This window comes from Arvicanthis niloticus, chromosome 1 (genome assembly GCF_011762505.2).
Source record: "Arvicanthis niloticus isolate mArvNil1 chromosome 1, mArvNil1.pat.X, whole genome shotgun sequence".
In the NCBI taxonomy this organism is placed as follows: domain Eukaryota; kingdom Metazoa; phylum Chordata; class Mammalia; order Rodentia; family Muridae; genus Arvicanthis; species Arvicanthis niloticus.
This window is the reverse complement of record NC_047658.1, coordinates 42,636,177-42,661,987: the sequence shown is the minus strand read 5'-3', so window position 1 is coordinate 42,661,987 and position 25,811 is coordinate 42,636,177. Positions and strand designations below refer to the sequence as shown.

The following is a 25,811-nucleotide window of genomic DNA, read 5'->3' as shown; positions in this document are numbered from 1 at the left end:
CATCTCTCTGCTCCCTGGCGAAGCTTGTCAGGGATGGGCATCAAGTCCTGCATTCAGGACTTGAATGCAAAGGAGGATGCATGCAAAGATGCCTCTGCTACTTAGTTTATTGATTGACTGAATCAAAGAAGAAACGATAATTACCTCTGGTTCCATCTGGGCTTAGAGATTCCATCCACACAACCTTTTGTGCAGCAGGAATGAAAGCTTTATTCCAGAGAAAAGCCACTTTAAAATATCTCCAAAGAGATAAACTGCCTTCACACCCTTGCAGCTCTTTAACGCTTGCTATGGGCCAAGTCTTGCAATTAGAATCAGTCACGTTAAGTGCTCCAGTCACATAATGCTAATAGATCACTTTATAATGTGAGCAGTTTTTAAAAGTCGTATTTAATTTTCCATTATTACTGTAGTGAGTGCTGGTTGTATCTGTCTCTCCCATTATGGATACTGAAGCCTAGCGAAGGGTCAGACGCCTGTTGGCTTATATGTCACTTGATGCTGGCTTTAATTCTCATAGGCTTGAATTGGGACCCCCAATATGGTCTATACCGATGTAATTATTTTGATTTCCAGACCAAATAATGAGGGATTCTTTTATTCTTATTTATTTATTTATTTATTTATTTATGTCTTATAAGTGAAGACTGAGGCAAAAAAAAAGTCCACAGGAGCATGCATGTTCCCCTTGTTGCATGTGTATGAGGACATGAGTGTGTGGTTTTCTTTAAGAAAATGAAATGAACCAGAAAATAAGCCCTTAACAGTAACCCAAGAAATAAAACAAAATCATTTACAACACATGGGATTGTTTCAGGATATGTCGAGATTACACGGTTTAAGGGAACTATCCCAAATGTGGAAGCAATTATAAGGAAATTCATGACTCATTAGCAAACATTCCATATTGTGTTTCTCATTTCTGGGTCAATGTTACCAGTAAATATAGACTTAAGATTTAGCTGTTTCCTTGACTTCAGCGAGAGATCATAGATAGTTGGACCATACAAGACAGAGAGCAAGAGGCACCATGCTTTTGGAGTTCTTTATCCTTCATATGTCCAGAATTTGGTCCTGAAAGTAAGTAAGGGGGAAAAGGGAACTTCAAAAATGTAGCGGTGAGCATTGAGTCAGTGACAGAGCAGTCACCTATGAACGTAAAGTAAGAATTACACGGAGCAAATATGTACTGGTGATGTCTGTGGGGATTTTGTGCGCACCCTGCTTAGTATGCAAAATGGCTGGTGAACTCAAGTACCCGATACTGTATGTAATGGGATCCAGATGTCTAACAGAGAGAGAAAAATATTTTATAGCAATAAATGTGACATTGAGTCTTAAAGGCTTTGCCGTTTGGAAACAACTTCCCTGTCTTCCTTTACTTTATATTTCAAGATAGTTTTAAGTAGATTGTTTAAGGAAATTATTTTCATATTTTGAAAGAAAGAGTATTTAACTTGCCACTAACTTCCAAATTACATGCCGAAGGAGGAATGATCTAGAAAACAATAATTTTGAAATTTACTTATTTACCAAAGCATTGGACTCAACAAAGCTATTTATAACACACACACACATACATACACACACACATAAATGTATATATTTAAAACATATATATATACACACACATATGTAACATATGTAAATAAAGCATAATTCCTCCTTCCCCTAAGGAACTTAAAATACACTGGTTACAATACCTTGCACGTAGCTATTTGAGGGTATGGCACAAACAGGCACAAAGTACCCGAGAATTAAAGGAAGGAGAAGAAAACCCTGCAGATAGAGAGTTGCATAGAAAAGGCTCTCACTGGTCCATGAGGCCAGTATTTCCCACTTCAAGACTTTCCTCTAAAAGAGCAGTGAGGCTCCGTTGGGGGAGAACCACCAGCTCTCTTGCATGAAAATGGCAGTTGCCTCTAACCACTTTGCTCTCCCACATCCCTGAAGTGACTCCCACTGATGCTCCAAATGAGCCTCAGGAACTTCTCTGGAGCCCTTTGTAAGCACAGCATCCTAAGGGTGAGGTTGTAAGCGCCATAGTTAGCTTTCTCATGTAGTGGTTGTGGGTCTTCTCCATTCCTCCCACCTTCATCTTCTTGCCTATATCACCTGTGTTGTAGGTTCCAGCTTTCACCAGGTCCTGCACACAGATGTTGTGTAGAACAAGAGTCTTGTGAAGGATTCTTAGCTGTCATCCTCTCCATATATATATGCTAATCCAGTACATTTATATATGCTGTCTTAGTCTCTTTTCTGTTGTTCAAAGGCCCTGCTGTATTAACTTCATACTTTTCAAATTTCTCTACACCCTACATGCCTCCTCTCTGGCAGAACCTACTAAGCCTCCCCTGACACCTTGTAAGAGAACAAGGGCTTCTCCTCTTAGCTCTGTCTGCAACTCACAAACAGGGAGCAGAAATGAATAAGGCCTAAGACAACAGAGGGTAGCATGGTCAATGGTTTAAGACAACAACAATGGAAACACCTTTATTAACTAAAACATCAACCTCTCTTTGCTACTGACACTCCCTCTGCCTACTACCTAGTAGACTGGGTCTCAATATTGCCAAGTTGTCTATGTTTCCAAAGACAAAATTTTTGCCTAAGGATTTTCTGTTCATCATTGTTGGACATTAAATAAAAATAAGCAAACAAACAAAAAGACCAACCTGAATTCTTTCACTTTGACCCAAATAAAAAAATGAAGGGCCTAAATGACTAAATGTGTAGACCTTGTCTCTTGAAATACTTAATTCTGGACTTTCTTAAGGATGTGTGGCTCCATCCTGATAGGGTTCCTCTCCTTTATAGTTGTCTGTATATCTACTTACCCAATACACTCTACCCCTTAAGGACCAGGGTCACATGGGTAGTCTTTTCCATCCCCCGAGTGCACAGCACAATGTGGACTTCAAAAAGTAAGCTGCAAGCCAGGAGTGGTGGGTGGTGCACACCCTTAGTCCCAGCACTGACTGGCAGAGGCAGGCAGATCTCCAAGAGTTCAAGACCAGCATGGAATGTACAGAAAACTCTAGGCTGCATAATGAGATGTTGTCTTTTAAAAATAAACTTACGCAAAGAAAATAAATAGAAGCAGCTCACAAAGTCCCATCCATGTTCTTCCAAGCTGTGAGGCTGTGGTAGGCTCTGCAGGTGACTCCAGGTACAACAAACAATAAAAAGGTTCATTTTCTAAATGATCCTATTTCTCAAAACACTTTATAAGATCTAAAATGTCCATAGATATTGTCAAAATTCAGTCAATATCTGACTTCCTTAGAACCATCTGGATCTTTTCACATGAGGATTGCAAAGCGCCCAATGTGGTTAGCAACCTGGAAATCTAACCCATAGGCCCTGTGTATCTCTGAACCTAATCTATACTTGGCATAGAAGTGACTAGCTGAGTGGTTTTAAACTTCACTTGAAAGAGTCCCACAGGTCAGATGCAACAGTACCTTTTTTTTTTTGTTGGAAGTTGAGTGTCTCGCACGCCACAGACATGGAAGGAAATTCACTGTCTCCAAAGCCACGAAAAAGGGTAGAAATAAGGATGCCAAAGGCTGGGGAAGCAGATGGTCCACAGGCAACAGTGATGCTGGACCACGGTTATGCATTTTTCATGCTCATGACCTCTGGTCCAGTATTTCAGTTTGGGGGCACTCAGCCTAAGGAGTACCACCGCCTAAATGCTCAGCTCTGAAAGTATTCTCACAGTTGTGTTTTAACATGTTGGAAATAACAGGGCTGTTGATAGAGAACCGGTTTGTGATTATAAACAATGGCAACGGGTCAGGTCACCCAGCACATTGGCACCAAGGCAGGAGAATCAGAAGTGTAAGTAAGGTCACCCTCTGCAAGTTTAAGTCTAGGAACTTTAAGATTCCTTGTAATTTACCATTTTACAGATGGAAAATACTGAGATGAGTAGTGTTTGTCATTCGAATCACATAGCAAAAGAGACAAGGAAGGGCCTGTGAACTCAGTGTTATTCCACACCAGAGCTCAAGCTGCTCACGTTAAGTTCAGTGCCCTTCCCCCACAGTACTTGACCTACCACACTGAAAATTATAATCTGGATGACCGTATGATACACAGGAGAATTCTAGCATCGTATTCTTTGCAAAGGGAGTTTACAAAAAGCAACTGTCTTCGGCAGGCATTGTTAGATGGAGGTGTCAGGATCTCATAGACACTGCTCAAGGAGAGTCAAGATCTGGATGCAATGCTACCTGAGAAAAGTCACTGAAAACACTGGGGCCAGAGGTAAGGGGTTCTTGCTTAACTCTGACTTTTCCTCAGTGTCTCACAGTCTCCTTCATTCTCTCCTACAAACCACCTTCTCCAGCAAAGCTTTGAGTTTCCAGGCACAGTGACTAATCCTACCTCAATAAGATATTATAGGTCCAGTCTCAGATACCATCTGATTTAATCTCCAGTAAAGAACAGACACACACCCAACCAGGGCCAGATAGCTAGCCCTACTCCAATTGGGGCCTGGCACTGACGTTCCATAGAACTGGTTCTACCAGCCAGCAAGTAGCACGGAAGAAAGTATTTTCCATCTAAATGCTGCTGGGTTTTGTCTATAAAAATCATCATATCGAGAGGGGCCCACATCAAAGGATAGTAATGGTGCATATAAATATAATTTTGATTTTCTGTGTGTTCTAAATTCTCCACAGTAAGATTTATGTGGCTTTGTACTAAGAGAAAAGAAACCCAACCTCTGTGAGGATTAAAGGTGAATTCCACACTGGTTGGTATTTAGAGACTAAAGGTCCAGATGAAAAGTGCTTTTAGTGGTGACTGGATAGAGGAAATGCTTACCAAAGATAGAACCTCACCTGAAAGTCCTGAGATTGGAGTAGGCCTTCTGAAGGAAGATGTCAAAGCTGACCCTGGAGGAGATGCTGGGCACTGTGCATACTGATGTCTTGTGACTGGCAGGCCATTAGCTGCTAGGTTAAGACAGACCAGAGCAGAGAGGAAAAGTGTGAGGCACGTGGAAAACAAGACGGGATTCTAGAAGACAAGAGACAGGGGCCACTAAGGGGGAAAGCAAACTAAAAATAGATATTGCAAGCACTGAGCTTGAGGAATGAGTCGTAAAAAGGCCGGGAGATGCTCACTGTTCTTCAGTAAGCAGGGAGAGAGACAGAAAGCCGGCCCTTCATACATATAAAGGACAGCCTCCACTTCAGAACACTCAGGGATCAGGAAGAGTTTTACAGCCAGAGCAGAATAATGTGCTCAAAACACAGGACAGCTGGCGGGAGCCAGGTTGAGGTGAGGCAGCAGAAAGGCCAGGAACAAACAGCAAAGTTACTGCAAGCAAGAGCGCAGGCCTGAGCATGGCTGGCCAAAACACCCACTCTACATTTTAAAGATGTTAGCCACTATGTCCCAGTGTCCTTCTATTGGCCTTTCAAGTCTCTCCAATGGTAGTAAGTGGCCACAGGCCTCCCTATGGCTTTGGGCCTATGATTTCTACATATACAAAGTTTGGAAGTTTTTGTTTGTTGCATTTTATTTATTTGTTTTAAGTGAGAGTTTTGCTATATATGGACCAGTCTGGCCTCAGACTTAAAGATTCAACACATACACACACCACCACCACCACGTCATGCCCTGCTGAGATTATAGGTGTGTACCACAACACACAGCTCTTCAAGGAATCCTCTCTTCAAGTGTATTCCTTAGATACACTCATCTGTTGCCGCATAGCCCTGGTCAGTGGATATTTTATTTTTTTCCATTAAACATACCCTTGATTACTTTCTTCCTTTGCAGAGGTTGTGCTTCTTGTATGTAGGGCGAGGACAGTACTATTGCACTGCCTTCCCAGTCCTTTACTGATTTTTTTTTATAGCTTCAACTAGATACATGCTCTTAGCGGACGGGCATTGCGCCAATCATGGCTTTAAGATGTTTACAGGTGCCATAACACTTTGAAACTCCAGGGACGCATCTCTGCCTACCTCTTGAACCTGAGCTGATCTCGTGAGTGGTGAACCAACCCAGTACGTGACTCAGCTACACCAAAGGGATGATTACGATTCTACCTTGTCTTAGGACATTCACTTTTTGACCCCTGAGCAGCTGCAAGAAGGATAACAATGAGGTGGCCATGGGGCTCAGACTACATGGAATGATCCTGCTCAGTCATCCCTCATCTGAGGGTGCAATAACTGCTGGCCAGCGTCAGGTACCAGATGAGCAAAAGTAAGCCATAGAAAAAAACCAGCCTGAACTACCTGCCAACCTCAATGTCAGAAAAGCCCCTGAGACCACCCACCTCATCCCCGTTGACACTCTGAACCATGACTGGTTGTGATCCAGAGAGGGTTATGTTTTTATATTACTTAAGTTTTTGGGCGACATGTTGTGCAGAAAGGTAATAGGACCAGACATACTCGAGTCTCAAATGAGGATTTATTAAGTTTGTTTCAATAGCAAAGGAAGGCAACATTTTTTCTACCTTTTTCTCCTTTTGGTCTTCTATTGTGTTTTGTTCTATCTATCTATCTGTTTAACCTATCTACTGATCATTTATCATCTATTTATTTATCTATCATTTATATATCTATGATCTAGATCTCTCTTCAAACATGTATAAAAGGCTGTGTTTTCCTTTGTGTTCATGCACAACAAAATCCTATTTAAAAAAAAATATGATAACCAATCACCTTTCCCCGTTCTCTGCAGACTTTGTTCCTTCTCTCTGTAGTATCTTTGCATCTTCTGTGTACTTTTTAGGTCATAAAACTGGGAACAAGATACTCTACCCCGTGATGCTCTTGGCTCTGAGGTCACCTCATCTGGAAGGCACTGTTATTTTTGGCCACTTTTAGCCAATGTTAAATCTTCTTGTCGATGTTCCACCCATCTGTGGCAGGAGCTCCCACTCCCTTCCCCGGGCAGTCCAGGAGGTCTGCCGATAGCAGCTGCATCAGGAGCCTGGGGAAGACAGCAAGCAGGGTGGTCAGAAGAGACATCGTGAACACACAGCTTCCAGCCAGGCAGTGTAGGTGGTGAGGCAGAGACACTGTGGTCTGGAGACCTGCCTAGATCCAAGTAGAGGTGACTCATACAATGGTGGCCAAGCAGCTGATAAACCATGCAGACCTTGGAACACACAGAAACTGGACCATCGGTTTTCCTCTGTCTTCTGCTTGGAGGGTGTCTGATCCATCTATACTGCCTCCAAAGGCTGTACCGGAATGTTACGCTGAGATAAGCCTACGTGGGCACCTGTTAACAGATGCTTGCCCCTGCGTGAGGTAAGGACACAACATTCTGGATGAGCACGGACCTCAGTAGAGGGCATGAAGAAACCACCCCAGGAACTGCAAGCACGCGCCTAAAAAGACGCTCTGCAGGGTTGGCTGACTACTCTAGCAACAGGCAAAACCATGTCACCTCGGGTCAAGGAGAAAGCCCTACAGCCCAAAAATAGCTGCCCTCTCCAGCTGCCAGAGCATCTAAAATTATACCATTGAAGATTTATTTCTTTGCGCACCTCACCTTGGTTGGGGGCAGATCTGGGAAGGGACCCACAAAACGTCTTCACATGAAGGTGCAAAAGGCCTGTCAGCCCCTCAGAGTTATTCAGGGCAGAGAAAGGAGAGAGGTGTTGAAAGGCCAGGAACCAGGCTGAGGAAGTGCTGGTGAGGGACAGTAAAGGGCAACCTCTCCTATTTCAGACTTCCACCCAGAAGGAGCCTGGCTGGCAGCTACATCCTAAAACCAAGCCCCAAGCAATTTGCCAGTAAATTTGAATCATGCATGTAAACAATCCTAATAATTTATTGAGATGCCTTTTAAATACATGATTATGTGGGGTGGTGCATGACTTTACTTAGAATTGCTTCAGTAAAGGGGGGGGGCGGGTTGTGCATTAAGGAACAATTAGAAAGAATCATGAGAGGCTGCATAAGGAAACGGAATATACTTACCACATTGGAATGCTGTCCTGAGAAAGCTAAAGACAGGTAATTGGGTCAAAGTGTGGTTTCTAGGGAAGCATTCACTCGGAAATGCAGGCGAGGACTCAGCCTTTACGTGTAGACGTCTGGATAACCTGACCCCAGATGACGAAGCATTAAACAAAATGAAAGCGAGTAATCACCTCCAGTCCACCGAATCGACGAGTAAGAACTCCACGTGATCCCATTTTTTTGAAATCCTTCAGAAACAGATCAGCAGCTCAGGAAGATGACCAAAGATAGCTCTAAGGGTGGGCACTTCCAAGGCACCGTGGATGGATGGGCTGTCAGGAGAGGCAGGGATAAGTCGGGGAACTGAGAAAGCAAGGAAGAGGGAAAAAAGGAAGAGTGAAAGACCAGATAGTTGCACAGCTGTGGGTCTGGCTTGCGGCACATGCCTGGAGTAAATCCTGTGGAAGAAGAATTGCAGACCTCCAGACCTCTTAGTTGTGGGATGTAGCTTAGTTGGAAAAGTGTTTGTCAAGAGTGTAGAAAGTCCTGGCTTCGACTCCCAGCGCTGTATAAAGGGACATGGAGGTCCACAGAGGCAGGTGCTGGGCAATCAGCAGTTCAAGGTCATCTCCAGCTTTTTAATGAATTTGAGGTCAGCCTGGACTACTCAAGACCTTATCTAGAAACAGATTTTTAAATAAAACGAAGGCCAAAGTTCTACAACATTTATACCATTTGGCAGTTTTTAAAGAACTTTCCAGGCCCCAGGGAGTAGGGAGGCCTGGTGGGATGGGGTGGGGTGGGAGATTGGGGAACCCTCTTGGAGATAGGGGAGGAGGAATGGGGTGAGGAACTGTCAGAGGGCAGACAGAGAGGGGGATAGAGACTGGACGGTAAAAAAATGACTAAAGATAAAGAAAAAAAAAAAAAAGAACTTCCAGATGATAGTACCTAAATACTCAAAATCCCAAGAAAGAAGAAAACTTCCTTCCTATTTTTGTGAAGAAGAATGCTTTGGGTAGGAGTAATAAGGTGACCTGCCCAAGGTCACCCAGCTGCTTAGACAGAGCACCTTATGTCTTGCAACTGGAATCTTTCTCTTTAAATCCCTTCCTTTATCTATGCCAAGACTCTTGGGAGTTAGGAGAAGCATTAGAGACTTGTTCCTCCCAGACCTAGTGTGGCAACGTAACTAAAATGACCTTTCTTAATCTTGATTCATTCACATACTCAATAATACAGAGCCACAGAGACTTCTGGGATGTCACATAGATGACTGATAAGCAACCCAGCCCAACTACCCCCTTTTCAAAAAAAAAAAAAAATACTCTCTCACCCAAGGATCCTGAAATCACACAATGTTCAAGTCCTATCTATTGCATGATATAAAACTTGCTATAATTTATGCACATGCTTGCATGCACGTTAATCATTTGTAGATAGTTTGTAATAATACTTAATGCAATGTAAATGTTATGTAAATAATTATAGCGTTACAGATTTTAGAGAGGGGGGAAAACAGCAAGAGAACAGGTCAAATCTGGTAGACTTTGAGGATGAAGAGGATAGATAGATTTTTTTTGACCCAGAAATGGTACCTTATAATTTACACACTATGTTACTGCCCGTTTCCTCTCAAGAAAAGTCAGGTCCTTCTGAACAATGGCCTAGTCTTATTCAAACCTGTCTCTCCAAAATTGAAACAGTTCCTACACAAATAGGTACTGGGTAAATATTTATCTAATAAATCACAATGAGTATCAAGGAAAACTTCTGGGCCAATGCCTGCTCTGTGTCCCAGGTAGCCTAAAACCCCTTAGTCAAATCATCTCACTTAATGACAATTATAAGTGACAAGACAGAAAATAGTGAGAGAAGACAGGGTTTAGTAATAGGTAAGGAAGTGCTGGGGAGACGTGAAGCTCCGTCTTTATCCTGTTCCACTTCAGGCGAGAGCACTGGCCACACTGCAATGTTAAAAGGCAACCAATTTAAAACTAATAAAGGAAATATTTTTAAAGCAGCGTATAATGCACCTTTGGAATTCACTGCTGCAGGATATTATTGAGGAAAATAGTCGAGCAAGATTCAAGAAAGGATTAGACATTTATATGAACGGGAATAATATTGGCAGTTATACTAACTAGGTTAAAAAGTTACAAGGCATGTCCGTCCTGGGCTCCGGGGCATAACTGTGCACCAGCTGAAGTGGAGAAGGAATTTCCCTTGTTGGTGGACCATTGTGTAATTGGCCAGATGCATGAGTGCTCATAATTTTGCCGTCTCCTGTAACAGGCAGAGAGCACTGCTGGGGGAGACGTTTCTGGGATAGACCACGATGGCAGCCCAGTGACCTCTAAGATGGAGAGCGCTCGGGGTCTTCAGGGATTTCACCTGAGAGGGTTTTTTTTTCAATTTCAGAAAATGGAAATATTAAAAATAATTTTCGACTTCCAGATGATGAAAACATTTCATGAGAAGATGGAGTAGTCAGGGGGTGGCCATAATCTTATGAGAGATATGGGGACAAGAGCTGGCAGCCTACTTCCAGGGCCCTGTGCCTCAGAATCCTTGTGGAGACTCACACATGGGCATCATCTGTCCCACTTTACTGTCATCTAAGACTGTTATGTCTTGCACAAGTGTGCTTATGACACACACATTGAACAAAGCTACCTTTCAAGGGTGTACCTACAAAAGCAGTTCTTACTCCTGTCCACTCACCCTAGGAAGCATTTGTCCATTAGTATCAGCTCTGCTGGCAGGTTCAGCCTCTGATTGCTGCTACAGTGTGCGGGGCATTCCTTCACTCTCCTGCTGAACACCCGATGGCAGGTTTTAACTGGGAATCAAAATCCACAAAAACAAAGTATCGTATTAAACAGAATGCTGAAGGAACAGAGAGATAGCCCACCAGCTACAGGGCTTGCCACAAAGCCTCCCAGAGTTTGATCCTTAGAACCCACAGGAGACAACTGACTCCTCTGACTCACACATCAACAGCGTGGTGTGTGTGTGTGTGTGTGTGTGTGTGTGTGTGTGTGTGTGCGCGCACGCGTGTGTGCGACATATAAATAAACAAATAGGAATTAAAATTCAAAAGCATGATATAATTGGAAATATTGAAACCTGCTGGGCAATTGTGGTACATGCCTTTAATCCCAGCATGTGGGAGCCCAAAGCAGGCAGATATCTGTGAGTTCAAGGCTAGCCTGGTCTACAGAGTGAGTTCCTGGATAGTCAGGGATACACAGAAAAACCCTGTCTTGGGAGAAGGGGGAGGGGAAGCCTGAATTATTCATTATCGTTACTTTACATTCTTCAGCCATCCAAGGGTGAAAAGCATTCCAAAGAAACTGTGTCCATGTTTGGAGCATTAGGAAAAGGGCCACCACACTAAACTCTCTCTCTCCCTCCCTCCCTCCTTCCCTCCCTCCCTCCCTCCCTCCCTCCCTCCTTCCCTTCCTTCCTCCATTCCTCCCTCCCTCCTTCTCCCTCTTCCTTCCCCTTTCTCTGCTATATACCATACAAAGAGACAGATGATGATGATGAAGATAGATAGATAGATACATAGATACATAGATACATAGATACATAGATACATAGATAGATATAGAGAAAAAAAAAAAAAAAAAAAAAAAAAAAAAACACTTGCAGGCCAAATCTTAAAGTAAATAGATACACCAAAGATGTTATTGATGGATGTGTTTTTCTGGAGAAAGTAGCCACAAATTCCATTGATATTTTCAGATATGTTCTCATATAAAGCGAGTTTTTAAAAACACTGTTCTGGGCCCCAGTCCAAGACAAAAGTCTCAAATGGATCTAGATGCTTTCCTTTCTGTGACCTTTGAACCTGCTATGTAAGAGTTGTTTCTTCAGGCCTCCCTTAAAACTGGCAGAATATCAATTAGATTTTTAGGCTGAAGACTATTCACATAGTACATACATCTCATCCAGAGGAAAGCTTAAAGCCTTGTTGCTGATACCACTGAACATTTTGTTAATTAGTTACAGATAAGCCCTTACAAATTTGCCTGTTTTCCCTAGATATAAGCTTTTCTGTTTATTGTTTTCACATGATTATTATATAATATAATTATCAGATCACAGGTAGCTTCCAAACCATGTTTTTAATAAAGATTTGAGGGCTGGGGACGTAGCTCAAGTTTACAAACTGCTTGTCTTATATGCATGAAGTCCTGAGTTCATTCCACATCTTTGCATAAATTGGTCGTAAGAGTACAGTGATGTGCTCCTACTACTTGGTGGGAGGCATTTAGGATATTCCTTGGCTACATACAGTTTAAGGGCAGTGTAAGACAGAAGAGACCCTGGGGTTGTGGAGGGAAGTGGGTAGGGAGGTACTTGTTAGTGTAGTTCTTAGGTTTTGCCAGCAGCCCCTACAGCAGCAATATAGACACGGCCATATCATCGTTCTTCATTGGGCAATGAGAATTAGGATTGATGAAAAAGAAAGAAAAGAAATAGAAAAGAGGAAAAAAGGAATAAGAAAGAAAAAAGTATTAACTTTTTTAAAAGATGCAGGTTAGCTTCTGTGTGTCTCCTATCTATGGGGACAAACATGTAAATCATGGAGATTCCCGTTCTCAGGTCCCAAGCCAGACTCCCTGGAGCTCTCTCACAGAGATGTACCACCCCATCTGAGAAACAGCTCAGGGGTGGGGAGATGGTTCAGTAGGCGGGAATGTCAGCTGAGCAAGCATGAGGACCTCAGTTCAGATCCCTCAGTAAAAATCCCAGGTGTGGCTTTTCCAGGCTGTAATCCTAGACCAGGGATGGGGTGGGAAGCTCAGAAGGGTCACTGGAGCTTAAGATGAAGAATATACAAGAGGACACCTAATAATGACTTTCTCTGGCTTCTGGCTAACACATTCTCTCTGTGTCTCTCTGTCTCTCTGTGTGTGTCTTTGTCTCTCCCTCCCTCCCTCTCCCTCTTTCTTCCCTTCTCCCTCTCCACATCTCCTTATTCTACAGTTGCTAACCTTATCACTTCTGACAGAACAATGTCAAAGCAGGGAAGGGCAGCTTCATAATCTCCCAGTTTTCTGTCACACGTCCAGTCATCCTCATGAAAGTCAGAGAGTCCCCTATTAACCAACAGTGTGGAGATGGAGCAAGCAGGGCCAGTCCTAGGAGAAAAGGAATCTAATGAGACCAACACACAAATATTTTCCTGTGAGGTGGAAGAGGCACAGCCCATATGTGACCACAAGCCACAGAAGGTGAAACCTGATGAGGCCTGTCACCCGAGCTCCCGAGGGATATTGTAGAGAAGCAGTTGGTTTGAGCAGCTTTTCAAGAGCCTTCACTAATACCGGGCTTTGGGGAGGGATGACAGAGAAAGAAAAGAAAGCGAAAGCACTTTGGTCTATGGTGCTAAATTTATTGCCTGGAAAAGGAGGAAAGCAAACAGCACAGAAATGGCAATCTTCTGAAGTGGGGAAATCAAATAAGTGGTTTCTTTCCTCCTTTGTACATCAAGCGTGTTCACACAAAGTCTACACAGGCATTGTTCTAGAAGCCCAGTCTTCATGTTCATCTCCACAAAGATTCTGACTAGAATCTCTTCCAAGTCAATATGATTGAGACCATTCATTTGGCAGCTCCTTTAGGTCCATCACCACAAAGGACTGTCAGGAAGGCACAAGTCTTGCCTTTTTTTTTCTTTTTCTTTTTCTTTCCTTTTCTTTTCTTCCTTTCTTCCTTTCTTCCTTTCTTCCTTCCTTTCTTTCTTTCTTTCTTTCTTTCTTTCTTTCTTTCTTTCTTTCTTTCTTTCGGCAGATAATATGGTGAATGTTCCAGAAATAGCTTGTGAGAATTAGCCACTCCAACATGGCATATTATCCTGGTTCCACTGATCCCCTTACACCTACCAAAAACTATGTCTAGAAGCATGCAACTTGGTCATGGTGGACAGAATAAGGACACCCGTGATTTACTCCCTAGGCAGTCCTGCTCAAGTGCATTCACTTTCTAGACCTACCCTCTGCACCTGAAGCGTTCAATGGAGATAATATCACCTACCTAATATCACTTTCTCAAAATCAATTTCTCTTACCATCCTCACAACCCACAAGGTGATTTTTGGAAAAGTCAATCAAGAAAGGAAGGAAAGAAACATATTTTCTTCTCCAACAAGTAAAAGCAATTAAACGTCAAATATTAACTGTTCCTAGGAGTAAATTTTTTAAATGGGTTAAAGGCTCAGCCATTATAGACCTCCAATATGTAATTTCTAAGAAAGGGCCAGGTAATATATTTTTTTTAATTAAGTGAGAGATAAAATGCTAGAGCGACGTGTCCCTTCAGAAAGCACTTTTTTATCCATTTCCAGTGGCTTCCAATTGCATTATGCCTTTTAAGAGGAGCAATTTGTTTAACATCCGTTTATTTTTCAACCTTCACACGTGAGAAGCATTGATTTATGATTTTGCTGATTAAAGCACTGGTGTCTGAAGCAATAATGATTTCAATTATGGAACTTCCACCAGCGTGCGTTATTCTGAGCTTTCTCTCTGTTCTCACCACATTTCTATTCTCTAAAGAAGGGGGAGTCTGAGTAGATGATGCAATTTTTAAAAGCCCCTGGACTAATTTAATATCAGGAAAGAATGTATGGACAGATGGACTGATGTTCCATTTTGGATTATGGGGATGTATTGTATTTTAATATGCCCTGACAAACTCTCAAACAGCTCCCTGGTGAGCCCCTACCTGATATCATTAGGGTTATTTAGTGCTTGGAGCCTGCCCAATCCCCACTGGAGCCGCAGTGAACTCGCAGGAACCTGCACACTCCATTCACTCCACGTCTAGGGTCATGTTTTCTCTTTATGCTGGGCCAGAAGAAACGATTAAGCTCGTGTTTAGATAGTCAATGCAACACAACCGACACTGTCTTCCAATCCTGAGGGCCCAGCTGCTCAGCTCTTCACTATTCTAAAATAAATAAATAAATAAATAAATAAATAAATACTTATTTTTCACTACTCTAAAAAATTAATTAATTACTTAATTTTTTAAAATATTGAGAAAATTAACTTTTAAGAAAGAAAGTTTTAGTTTGGCTTACAGTTACAGTGGTATCTGTCCACCATGATGTGATCGCATTGCTCTGGGTTTTGGATGACAGAGGACATCATAATTGGAAGATGTGGCAGAGGAAAAACCGCATATGGCACCTGAAAACAAAGAAAGATGGAGGGTCTGAATATCCCCTTCCAAGGCAAGTCTCCAAATGACCTAACTTCCTCCCAGTAGATCCAACGTCTTAAGTGCGCCACCACTTCTCAAAAAACACATCAGCTGAAAGACAAGCCCTCTGCAACATGGGCCCTAGGAGGACACTCCAGATTCAAACCACGGCAGAACAAGGCATTGTCCCATATGAAGCGCTGGTAAGCATGACACTGAAGCCAGCCTGAGGCCATGAACAAGGGAATGCCCCCATGCATGAATACAGCTTGTGACCTAATGGAGGGGATATAATGAAGACATTCTAAGGACAGTTGTTACTCATTTGGCTATCAAGTTCTTGAGGCAAAGCACCGTCAAGGAACTGGAATTTCTCCAGGAATCTTATTCAGGGAAAAGGAAAAGGCTCTTAGCCTTGTGTCAATTGGACAAGCAGCATGTCTCTCCAGAAGAGATTTCAGCTTCGCAGACACCATCTTATGGAAGGAACTGAAGTCAAAATGTTGATCTTGAACAGGACCACATCTTGACCGGGACTGATTTGTCACACACAGCTCCTGCCTTCTGTCTAAACCTAAATCTTATGGCAGAACTTCAGAGATGGACTTGGGGTTTGTCACCTCTTTGTTCTTCTAGTGTGACCTCAAACAAATCTCTTTTTATTGTATTTCCCTACTAAATTCTCTTTAATTGGCCAATTGAGGTGAGGTGAGGTGGTTGATCTTGGTTTGCTAGGGATTCTAGGAGCTAGAATATGACCCTAACTCCATCAATGCAGCCAGTCAGATTTTTAAAGACAGAGTCTCATGTTAAAGCCCAGACTAGCTTCAAACTATGTAATCTTGGCTGGCCTCGATCTCCTAATCCTCCTGCCTCAGCCTCCCTAGTGATGAGATTACATGCATGCAGTGTTATTCCTAGTCTCCCATTCACAGTTATTAAAGGTGTCATTCAATTAAGAAGTGTTGTGTAATAAGAGCAGCTATTCCTGTGCCACAGGCAATTGTCATCACAGGGGTTCATGAATCATGGGACCACACCTTCAAATATTTCGAAGAGAACAAGGAATTTATAGTGTTATACCATTAAAGTTTCTCTGGTCTTCAGCATTAGCTTCGTACTTGCCAAATGCAGCCTGCCTCTGCATGCTTTCTTGTCAGTGCACAAGTGGCAGACTCATCCAGTTATTGGAAGGATGCGCACAGCAAGACATCACGTTCTGTAACTCTGTCAAAAATCAACAGCTCAGAGCAGGATCAAGAGCTAGGTATGTATGAGCACTTGCTTCACAAGCATGGGGAACTACAGCCCCAATGCTGTGGGAGGGAGGAGAGAGAGAGAGAGAGAGAGAGAGAGAGAGAGAGAGAGAGAGAGAGAGAACTGATGACAGTAAGCCTAGTCCCACGTTCAGTGAGAGACCCTGTCTCAATAGACAGAACATGACACTCAATGTCCTCCTTTGGCTCTGCATCTGCTCACACATGTGCACATATACCATGCATACATACACCACACACACACACACACACACACACACACACACACACATACACACACGCAAAGTATTTTTAGTCTGCTGTTTCAAAAACAGTTAAAAAGATTGTTACATACCAAGAAACAGGTGCTAGACATGGAGAATGTAAAATTAAATACTATGCCCATTTTTCACCTTCAAGAGGCTGGCATTTATATCTATATGAATTATGAAGGATTTCAGGTTTACAAAAATTAAAAAGAAGTGCCACCTAACATTGAAGCCAAATCTATCACGTTTATTTTTAGGCAGGAACCTCCTTTGTTACCCTTCAAGTAAATTAGTTTGTTCCTATGCTTGGATTTGAAACTTCATTTTAATTTGAGAACTGGTCCTATGATTGCCAAAGTCTGTGTAGGACATCCTCCCATTAATGTCTTCAATAACACCTGGAAGGCAAAGTTGCAGCCGTACCATAATGAAGTTTTTCTTCATCAAATCAATGCTACGGATTTCTTAATTAAGCACTGGTATTACTAGGCCTTCCCATGATTTAAACCTAGTTCTTAATCTCAGTGATTCTATGCTGCTATAGTTTTTATGGGAGCTGGCCAGCCAATGCTGTACCCATTAATCTTTCTGGAAAAAAAAAATCATCTTAATAATTTTCTTTTTCAATTGAAGGAATAGAAGCCCCAAGACACAAATAAAAGCATTCAAGGTCTAGTCAATGAGTTTGTAACTTAGAGCTTGAAATATTATATCCAAAATTGCTTCTTGGAAGAAAATCATATCACAGTTAAGATTCCTTCTCGTTAAAATTTATGATTATTTTTCAGACTCTTCCTTGAAATGCCTCAAATTACTTCCCCTGAATTGCACATGGGTTCCTTGTTGTTGTTGTTGTTTTCTTGCCAATCTATTCATTACCTCGTCTGAGAACCTCTGAGGACATTACCTAAAGGCAAACCCCTCAAACTAAGCTACCATGTGTAGGCATTTGGAGGGAGTCAATCCTCCCTGCCGGTGGTACATTCAGGTGAGCTCCCTCATTTGAATACAACATTTCATTCATCTTCTATCTTAACAACAGTCAATGACAAGAGATCTCATTTTCTTTTCCACACCTTGCCAGCAACACCTTGGAACATAGCTCCCTATTCTTACTCTCCCTTATGCCCATCCCTGTAGCAACCTTATAAATTTCTCCCCAGTCCCATCAGTCAGTCATTAGTTACATATCCTACCTGCTCAAGGTGCTGGAGATTGAGTGCTGGGGAGAGCATCTAGGTCTTTTGACTTGATTTACATTGATGATCATTCTTGTAGGACCACAGGCTTCTGTAAAAGTAAGTTCCTTTGGCCATTCTTCTCTGGAGTCCTCTTGTGGAAAAGAGAAGGAAAAAAAGAAAGAAATGACTTGCCCAGGAATACAACTCTCCCCTGTCATTTGTGGTCTTGTGTTCTTTACCTCTTCTCTCACAGCCATTACTTACAACAGTTCTTATCTTGGTTAGGTTTCTATTGCTGTGATAAAACACCATGACCAGAACAACTTGAGGAGGAAAAGGGTTATTTGGTTTACATGCCCCAGTCACAGTTCATCACTGAGACAATTCTGAGCAGGAACTCAAAGCAGGAACCTGGAGGCAAGAACTGAAGCAGAGGCTATGGAGGGGCGTTGCTTACTGGCTAGCTGCTTTACCTGCATGTATGTATATGCACCACGTATATGTACCACAGATGTGCCTAGTGTCTGAAGAAGTCAGTAGAGGCCACTAATTCCCTGAAGCTGTGAGCCACCATATGAGTGATAGAAATTGAACCTGGGTCTTTCCTCTGCAAAAGTAACAACCATCATCTGCAAAGGATTCTTTTCCATGGACCACTACACAGAGCAACCAGAGCCAGAGGTAACAAATGTTCTCATCTGAGATCTTTGCCATCCAGAGAGCTGGTCCAGCTAGCTCCCACTACAGGTAGACCTAGAATGCATGATACTAAATTTGAAGATGATATTGATCTAATTCATGATGTGAGTAATGGGAGGGCATAATCTATTGCACACAGGAAAATATTTCCTGAGTTATCCTTCAGGTGAGTTTGTCAATGTAGCCTGCTACAAAGCCCCATTTATACTTAAGGACTAAATTTATATTTACTAATTTATATTTACTAGTCCTGTAAATATCAAAACTCACACGGGGTACATTCCCATGAGCACCTCTAAATGGCAGTGGGCAACTCTTGTCCTGGGCCCCAGAAGTGAGACACATATGCATAAAATTGGGTGAGTTCGGGGAACTGATATGTGGGGTTGGGGATTTAGCTCAGTAGTAGAATGCTTTCCTAGCAAGTACAAGGCCCTGGGTTCAGTCCTCAGCTCTGGGTGGGGGGGGGGGGGGGGGCGGGGGGGAGGGGGGGGACCCAAGGAGCTGATATATTGTACCAATGTCTGCAGACATTAGAGTTTACATAGGCTACATGTTTATACATTTATACACAGATATACATTTAAAATACTAGCCACGGTCTATATGTATTTTCAGTACCTTTGTAGACCAATAGTAATCAATAATATGAGCAGAGGCTATAAGTAGTAACCAAACCCATTAAAGAAGAAGTTAGGGTTTTTTAGTTTTTTTGTTTTTTTTTTTTTTTTTTTAAATGTGGTCTTCCAGGAAACTGCCTCTGGACATAACTACAGAAAATTAACACAATAAGTAAAGCATTATAGAACAGCTATTAACTGATTACACTAATAAAAACCAAATGGGGGCCTCAAGTCTACCCCTCAGGGAAAGCAGGACAGCTAAAATAAACAAGGTGAAATATGGAGCAAAGGATAATTAATTTTAAACAATAATAATACAGTTACCTCCCACCATGTTTTTTTTTTTTTAAGTAGATTTCCATCTTTGTGTAGGAAAAGACAGAAAAAAAGGTCATTCCTTTCTCCTTAGGGTCTAAGTTTCATACTAATAGGGGTGTTTCCCTGGGCTAACAAATTGGAGAAATTAAGGTGTGCTGACAAGTTTTTTAAACTCTAGGCACATGGGCACATTGATTTAATAGACCCCCATTATCAAAATGTCTTCCTTAGAGGAAAGCTGGGTCTCCCTGAGCCAAAAAGGCTTGCCTTGGCAATATGAAACAGCAAGTTAGGACCAAGAAAATCTGACAGGCAGCACAGGAGGAATAAAACTACCTGTTCCTCCTATGTTGGATAGAAGTTTAAGTCAAACACTCACTACATCTCTTTCTGTTGCCTAAATTGTAAAAATTTTGAGTATACATGGGATTGGCTCTATGAAAGGAGGAGTCATGATGGAGAGGGCTCTTCACTTTCCATTTCACTAACATACCATTCATGCACCTGCCTTCAAATCCAATAGTCCTAGCAGTCACCGTAGTAAGTGTGTGCTGGGTGACATGTGTCAAACTAAATACTTAATGAAAGTTCTTGAATTATCGCACAATTTGTAGGTGAAGACATGCAGGCACTGGGTGGCACCATGACATGCTCAAGGTCCCCCCCCCCCCCCTCATTAGGCTCTGCCCACTCAAGAAGCATTCACCAGCCTGCTTTGACATAGGGACCCCAGCTTTGTCAGAAGCTGATGGTGTAGGAGGCTTTTTCCTCCCTCGGCCTCTTCTCGGTTATTGTTCTAACCAACCTAAATCTATGTAACCAATTCTTTATGCTTGGCATATGCAAAACTGGGTTATTTTTACTTCCCACTGGCAAAAAGTCAGCAAATTCAAATGAAATGATAATTTCTATGTGAGAAAAATAGTTTAGCATTTCCTTAAAATGTGAAAATATAAAAAATCTTATGCAAGACACTAACTTTTCAGTTGGCAGAAAATAGCCTGGTGGTGTTGCACAAAATAAAACAAGAGCAGCTCAGATCTTTACTGCCTGAGACTTAGAGGAGAGCTCTGCTGCCAGGGAGCAGTGGGCATCTAGGCACGGGAAGAGAAATGATACAAGCAGGAGACATCTGCATAGCCGTAGAACACTCAACTAGATAAAGGATCACACTCATTCAATATTTGGAAAAACGTCCCAGGAGGATTCCAAGGTGAGGACCGACAAAACAGAAGGCTCAGAAAGGGGGATTTAAAGTTAAATGGGGGGAAAAGTATCCAACGCAAGAGCTGACCAAAAGTACAATGTGTTTGCAATGTGACTGCATTCTTGCTAGCAAAATGTTAGAGGCACTTCCAATAAGGAATCCTTTAAATAGCATAGTGGTTCTTGCCTTGAAGTAAGACAGAAAAAAAAAAGAAAGAAAGAACATTTTTTTAGGGAGTAGGAAGAACAGAAAAATCACTGTCTATGGATAATATTATCTGTCTAGACAACTCAAAAAGAACCAAAATTAGCTAATTATTTGAGTAAGGAACCAGTCAAAAGGCAAATGTATAAACAAGTAACTTTTCCCAGAAAACAATAAAATATAATAGAAAAATACATGTAGAAAACACAGAATGTGAGACCATCTAATGAAAAAAAGAGGAGAAGGGGAAGAAGAGGAGAAGGAGGAAGAGGAGGAGGAGAAGGAAGAAGGAGGAGGAGGAGAAGGAGGAGAAGAAGAAGAAGGAGAAGGAGAAGGAGAAGGAGAAGGAGAAGGAGAAGGAGAAGGAGAAGGAGGAGAAGAAGGAGAAGGAGGAGAAGAAGGAGAAGAAGAAGAGGAGGAGGAAGAGGAGGAGAAGGAGGAGGAAGAAACTAAATGTATAGAAAGTCTTATAAAAAGATAAATGGGAGAACACATGGTTTATTTGTGCATGAGATAACTCAAAATTAGAAACCTTAGAGTGTGAGACCGTCTAATGAAAAAAGAGAAGGAGGAAAAGGAGGAGGAGAGGGAGAAAAAGAAGAAGGATGCACAAATGCATTCTTTCACATTTTGCTTTTAGCAAGGGCTTAAAGAATAACACACAAGGGCACAACTCTCAGGAAGCTGCTCAGTGAAGAGAAGCTTACCAGATAAGAAAGGGTACTTAACAAAAAGAGAAATGCTGGGAGAGCGTGAAGATGAGAAGATGAGATGAAATAACAACATAGAAAGTGGACCACTAGCACCTAGCTCTTAGAGAATTCATTTTATTAATTGGAGTCTTACCACAGGACCAAAACGGTCTTGGGAGAACTGAGAGACTTTAATGGTTCCCAAAGAAAAAAAGTCCCATTCTAAACATGCTAGAAGAAAAAGCAGGTTCACGTGACCTCACCCTGAGACCCACAGAGCCTAGTCAGCCCCAAATGCAGAGAGAAGAGCAGAAGGCAGTTAACATACGTATTTGTGGATGTGCATAAGTGTGTCAACAGCTGAACACTCAGACAGAAGAGTGTCCCTGATATCAGATAGCGAAGGGTTAATAGATTTAAGATTGAGCAATGAATATGATGAATTGGTTGATTTTTTTTTTTGAGACCTGGAACTGACTGCCAAGCCGGCCTTGAATCGTGGGCAATCTTCCTATCTCAGCCTTCTGAGCACCAGGATTACATTATTAATGTTAGATATTAATAATAAACCCAAGATTGCACTTTTTTTAAATGTGTAATTTAAAACCAACAAATCACTCCATAGAACTACCAGGCAAAAGTTAAGTAAATAAAAAAAAGTTTCAGTGCATGAAAATCACTTTGTACAAACAAAGCAAGGTAAATAACCAAGCAATGCAAGGAAAACTGGGCACACAAGTACACTACTGCAACTCCAGGAATGTGAGTCTCAGGTAAGAAGGTTGCTGAAAGTTCAAGGCCAGCCTGGGCTACATACTGACTCTGGTAGAGGGCTGGAGGGGAAGAAAGGGGATCCTGGAACATCACAGGGATATCTGTATGCTTCTAATTTTGTGCCTCTTCTTATTCTGGCTTCTCTTTTTCTTTTTCATGTGTTCTCAGAACGTTTGCCGTCTCCAACATCATTTTATTGGCTCCTCCTGTGAGTGACAGGCCAGAGTGTCCCAAGAATCCTTAATGTATTTTGTGTCAGGGGCCTGTGGGTCACTAAGGTTATTAATAAACAGCGCCTCTTGTTCTAATTTTGGTCCCTCCTCTCCGCCATGCCTCTCCTGCTGCCCTGCTTTCTCTTTCAGCCCTCCCCTCTGACCCCTTTCCCCTCCTCCCTGACACAAAGCGTTCAGCCTGCATTTTAGCTCAACCTCTGGCACTTTTCCCATAATGCTTTTTCGATGTTGCTGGTCCTGTTACGTTTTCACGGGAAATTTAATTTTTAAGAAAATGCTTAGTGTCCTAAATCAATTTGATGCAGCCTGTACAGTCCTGTGATATTACACACAGGCCAGGGACAATGAAGGGCTACCCAAAATTGGGGTGAAACGTGAACAAAAAAAGCAGAAAGGTGCCTGGCTTTTCTCAAGCGTTTCTCTCAGACTAGAGACACCAATCGCACACTGAGCCAGAACTTGAGAGGTAACTCGAAATGAATAGATATGAGGCGAGAGACAGAATACAGATTTCTACTTTAATATTCTTACACCTGGTTGATAATATGTAAATACTAAACTTGGCATTGCATGTGTAGCCTGTAAGCATGGTGTTAGTTAGGATCACATGGGCAGTCATAGGTTTGGACATATGTTCATCAACCACATCAACTTTATCTTCCATTTAGAGATTGAATGATCTCTTGAATTTATCTTCATAGTAAATCTTTTTCTTAAAAAAAAAAAAAGCACATTTTATATATTCTTTTTGTGAGTGTAGGGTGTATGGGGCGTTCATGCCATACACTCATGGGAAGGTAAGAGGAAAACTGCAGGAGTGAGTTCTCTCCTTCCACCATGTCAATCCTGGGGATTGAGCTGGCATCATTAGATTGACGGTTTTTATCTGCTGAACCATCATGCAGGCCCAAACTGTCCCATTTCTTCTGACTTTATTTTACAAATAGAAATTGCAATCACCAATCTCACACACACACACACACACACACACACACACACACACACACACACACACTGCAAGTGCTCTCTGCAAGCATGCTCATTTTAGCTGTTACTTTCTTCTTTAAAAGAAATACACGCATACATGGTTGCATCTATGACGAGGGAGGTCTCGGGTTGTTACATATACCAGTTTCTCCTAACAATGATAAAGCAGTGCTTTCATATAAGAAACTGTGCAAGAAGTCCATGATTTCTATGTTGAATTATTCATATCTTTCAAATTAACCCATTGTACTTTTTCAGAGTCAAGAACACAGCATTTTTTAAAAATGTGTTTAGAGTAAGTAACTTTTGGACAATTTTATCCAGAGTGATCAATTTTTTTTATCATGTGATTAATCTAATTCCAAACTAAGATATGCAGATTGTCAACTCTCTTTTGGTTTGCTTTTAATGAAGAAAACACAAGTCTAAAAAGGAGTGATATAGTGTTTGATTTCCAAACTAATTAATAATGAAACGTACTAATTTTATAACATTGAAAGAATTAATCCTGGTTTTAATCTCATCAAAATGAAGAGAGAAACAAGTTGCATGTGAACATTAAATTAATAGTTGTTCTTTGGATGTGTGTGCGTGTGTGCGTGTGTGTGTGTGTGTGTGTGTGTGTGTGTGTGTGTGTGTGTGTGTGTTGGCTTGGTTTCCTGTTGTTTCAGAATAGAGTTTTACTGTGCAGCTCCAGCTGTCCTAAAACCCACTCTATAGACCAGGCCGGCCTCAAACTCACTGAGATCCATCTGCCTCTGCCTCCCAGTGCTGGAATTAAGTGTGCCACCAGCCTTGCTATGTGGTTTGTTTTTGTCGATTTGTTGTGTAAAAAAAAAAAAAAAAAACAAGGTCTCACTGTTACTCACAGTGATGTTCCTGCCTCAGCCTCCCCAGTGCTCAGATTACAGGTATGTGCCACTGCGTCTAGCTGCTAATTGGGATATTTTTTTTCAAAGGGATGTTCTCTTTATTATCCACAGATCTGGAGGAGTACTAACTCCAGATGTGGGAGAAAGGTTTTACTGAATGTCCACTAAGTATCCCAACACATGTTCAACAGTGGCCTGCAGCCATTCACCAAAGCACGTTCCTTCCTCTGAGGGCTTCCACACAGCGTCACCATGAATAAGTTATTGTCAACCTCTGAATACAGATGAGAAAAAAAATAGGGCTTCCAGATGTCAAGCAACATCTCCAAGATATATAATTATCAGAGCACAAAGCAGGGATTCAAACCTAGGCTCTGCTTCTCAAAGTACCACTTTCAAATGGACAAGAATAGATGGAACTTGAATGCTCACAGCCTAGAGGGTTGCAATGCCAAGGGCTCAGGATTACATCCTGATATTATTGCAACCAAGTCTTGAGGTCAGGAATGTCTGATCATTTTGACAATATGATTTGGGACCCTAAAAAGCTTTCCAAGAATCACACTGGAAACCTTTATGGCTTGATTCAGGGTGAGAGTATGTATACTATATAGTACCCAATGCAATGTGTTTGTGGGCTTTGTGCTTTTGTTTTATGGATTAAAACAAACAAACAAACAAAACCAAAAATGTTGGTTGCTTCCAAGGTGTTCCTTTATATTTGATAAATAAATAAATGTTCCAAATAAATGTTTTCCCCCTCTCATAAAAAGCTAGGCTGCAAAGTATGGTCTCGCTGGATGGTAGACATTTTCTCTTATGATCACTCTGTTTCAGCTGCTTTGAATACCAGCCTGGGGCCCACTGGCAATGGGAGAAGGGGAAGGATGGTGTTGAGTATCTAACTATAGTCCTCAGTACTCCGAGGATAAAAATTTCTTATGAAACCTGGCAGCCTTTTTGTTCTTCTTCAGCCTTTTTAAACACACGCCCAGGTCTCTCCGTCTAGCCAGGCCTGCTGTGGTCACGATTGAACTGGGCTAAATTTATGCCACTGAAAACTCCCATTGAAGTAACTCCACGCCACAGTTGGTGGGAGTTGTGTGTAGGTAAGCACAGAAGATCTTGGCCTGCCAAGTGTAATAGCATCTCTGCCCTTGGAGATTATGGGTATGATATGGGCAAGTGTAATGGATAGGGCTGTCTGTGTACAAATTTCAAATGACTTGCTACACCCCTTTCAGAGGGTTGCTGTCAAAAGTATTAGCACGTAACACATACAACAACTGCAGATCATCTTACTTGTTGGCCTCTGCTTCCACAGAAAAGCTC

At 41.8% G+C, this 25,811-nt stretch overlaps 1 protein-coding gene across 23 annotated transcripts in view; it reads right to left on the bottom strand.

The window, feature by feature from the left end:
- LOC117703448 (uncharacterized) overlaps positions 1-25,811 on the bottom strand; it is a 77,599-nt gene that overhangs the window by 25,585 nt on the left and 26,203 nt on the right. For 8 of the 23 annotated variants that reach the window (XR_013111013.1, XR_013111016.1, XR_013111014.1 and 5 more), the window contains 7 exons: positions 17,886-18,021; positions 16,248-16,391; positions 15,043-15,151; positions 14,685-14,909; positions 12,953-13,099; positions 10,671-10,788; positions 6,769-8,309 (listed from right to left, as the gene is read on the bottom strand). Coding sequence is in view for 2 of the 23 variants with exons in the window: in XM_076935792.1 (XP_076791907.1) it covers positions 16,349-16,391; positions 17,886-18,021 (179 nt within the window). In the remaining 21 variants the exon portion in view is untranslated. Of the gene's footprint in view, positions 1-661; positions 4,968-6,695; positions 8,310-10,670; positions 10,789-12,952; positions 13,100-14,684; positions 14,910-15,042; positions 15,152-16,247; positions 16,481-17,885; positions 18,022-25,811 lie in introns of those variants that run through there. The other 15 variants (XR_013111022.1, XR_013111024.1, XR_013111021.1 and 12 more) reach the window with 15 other exon arrangements.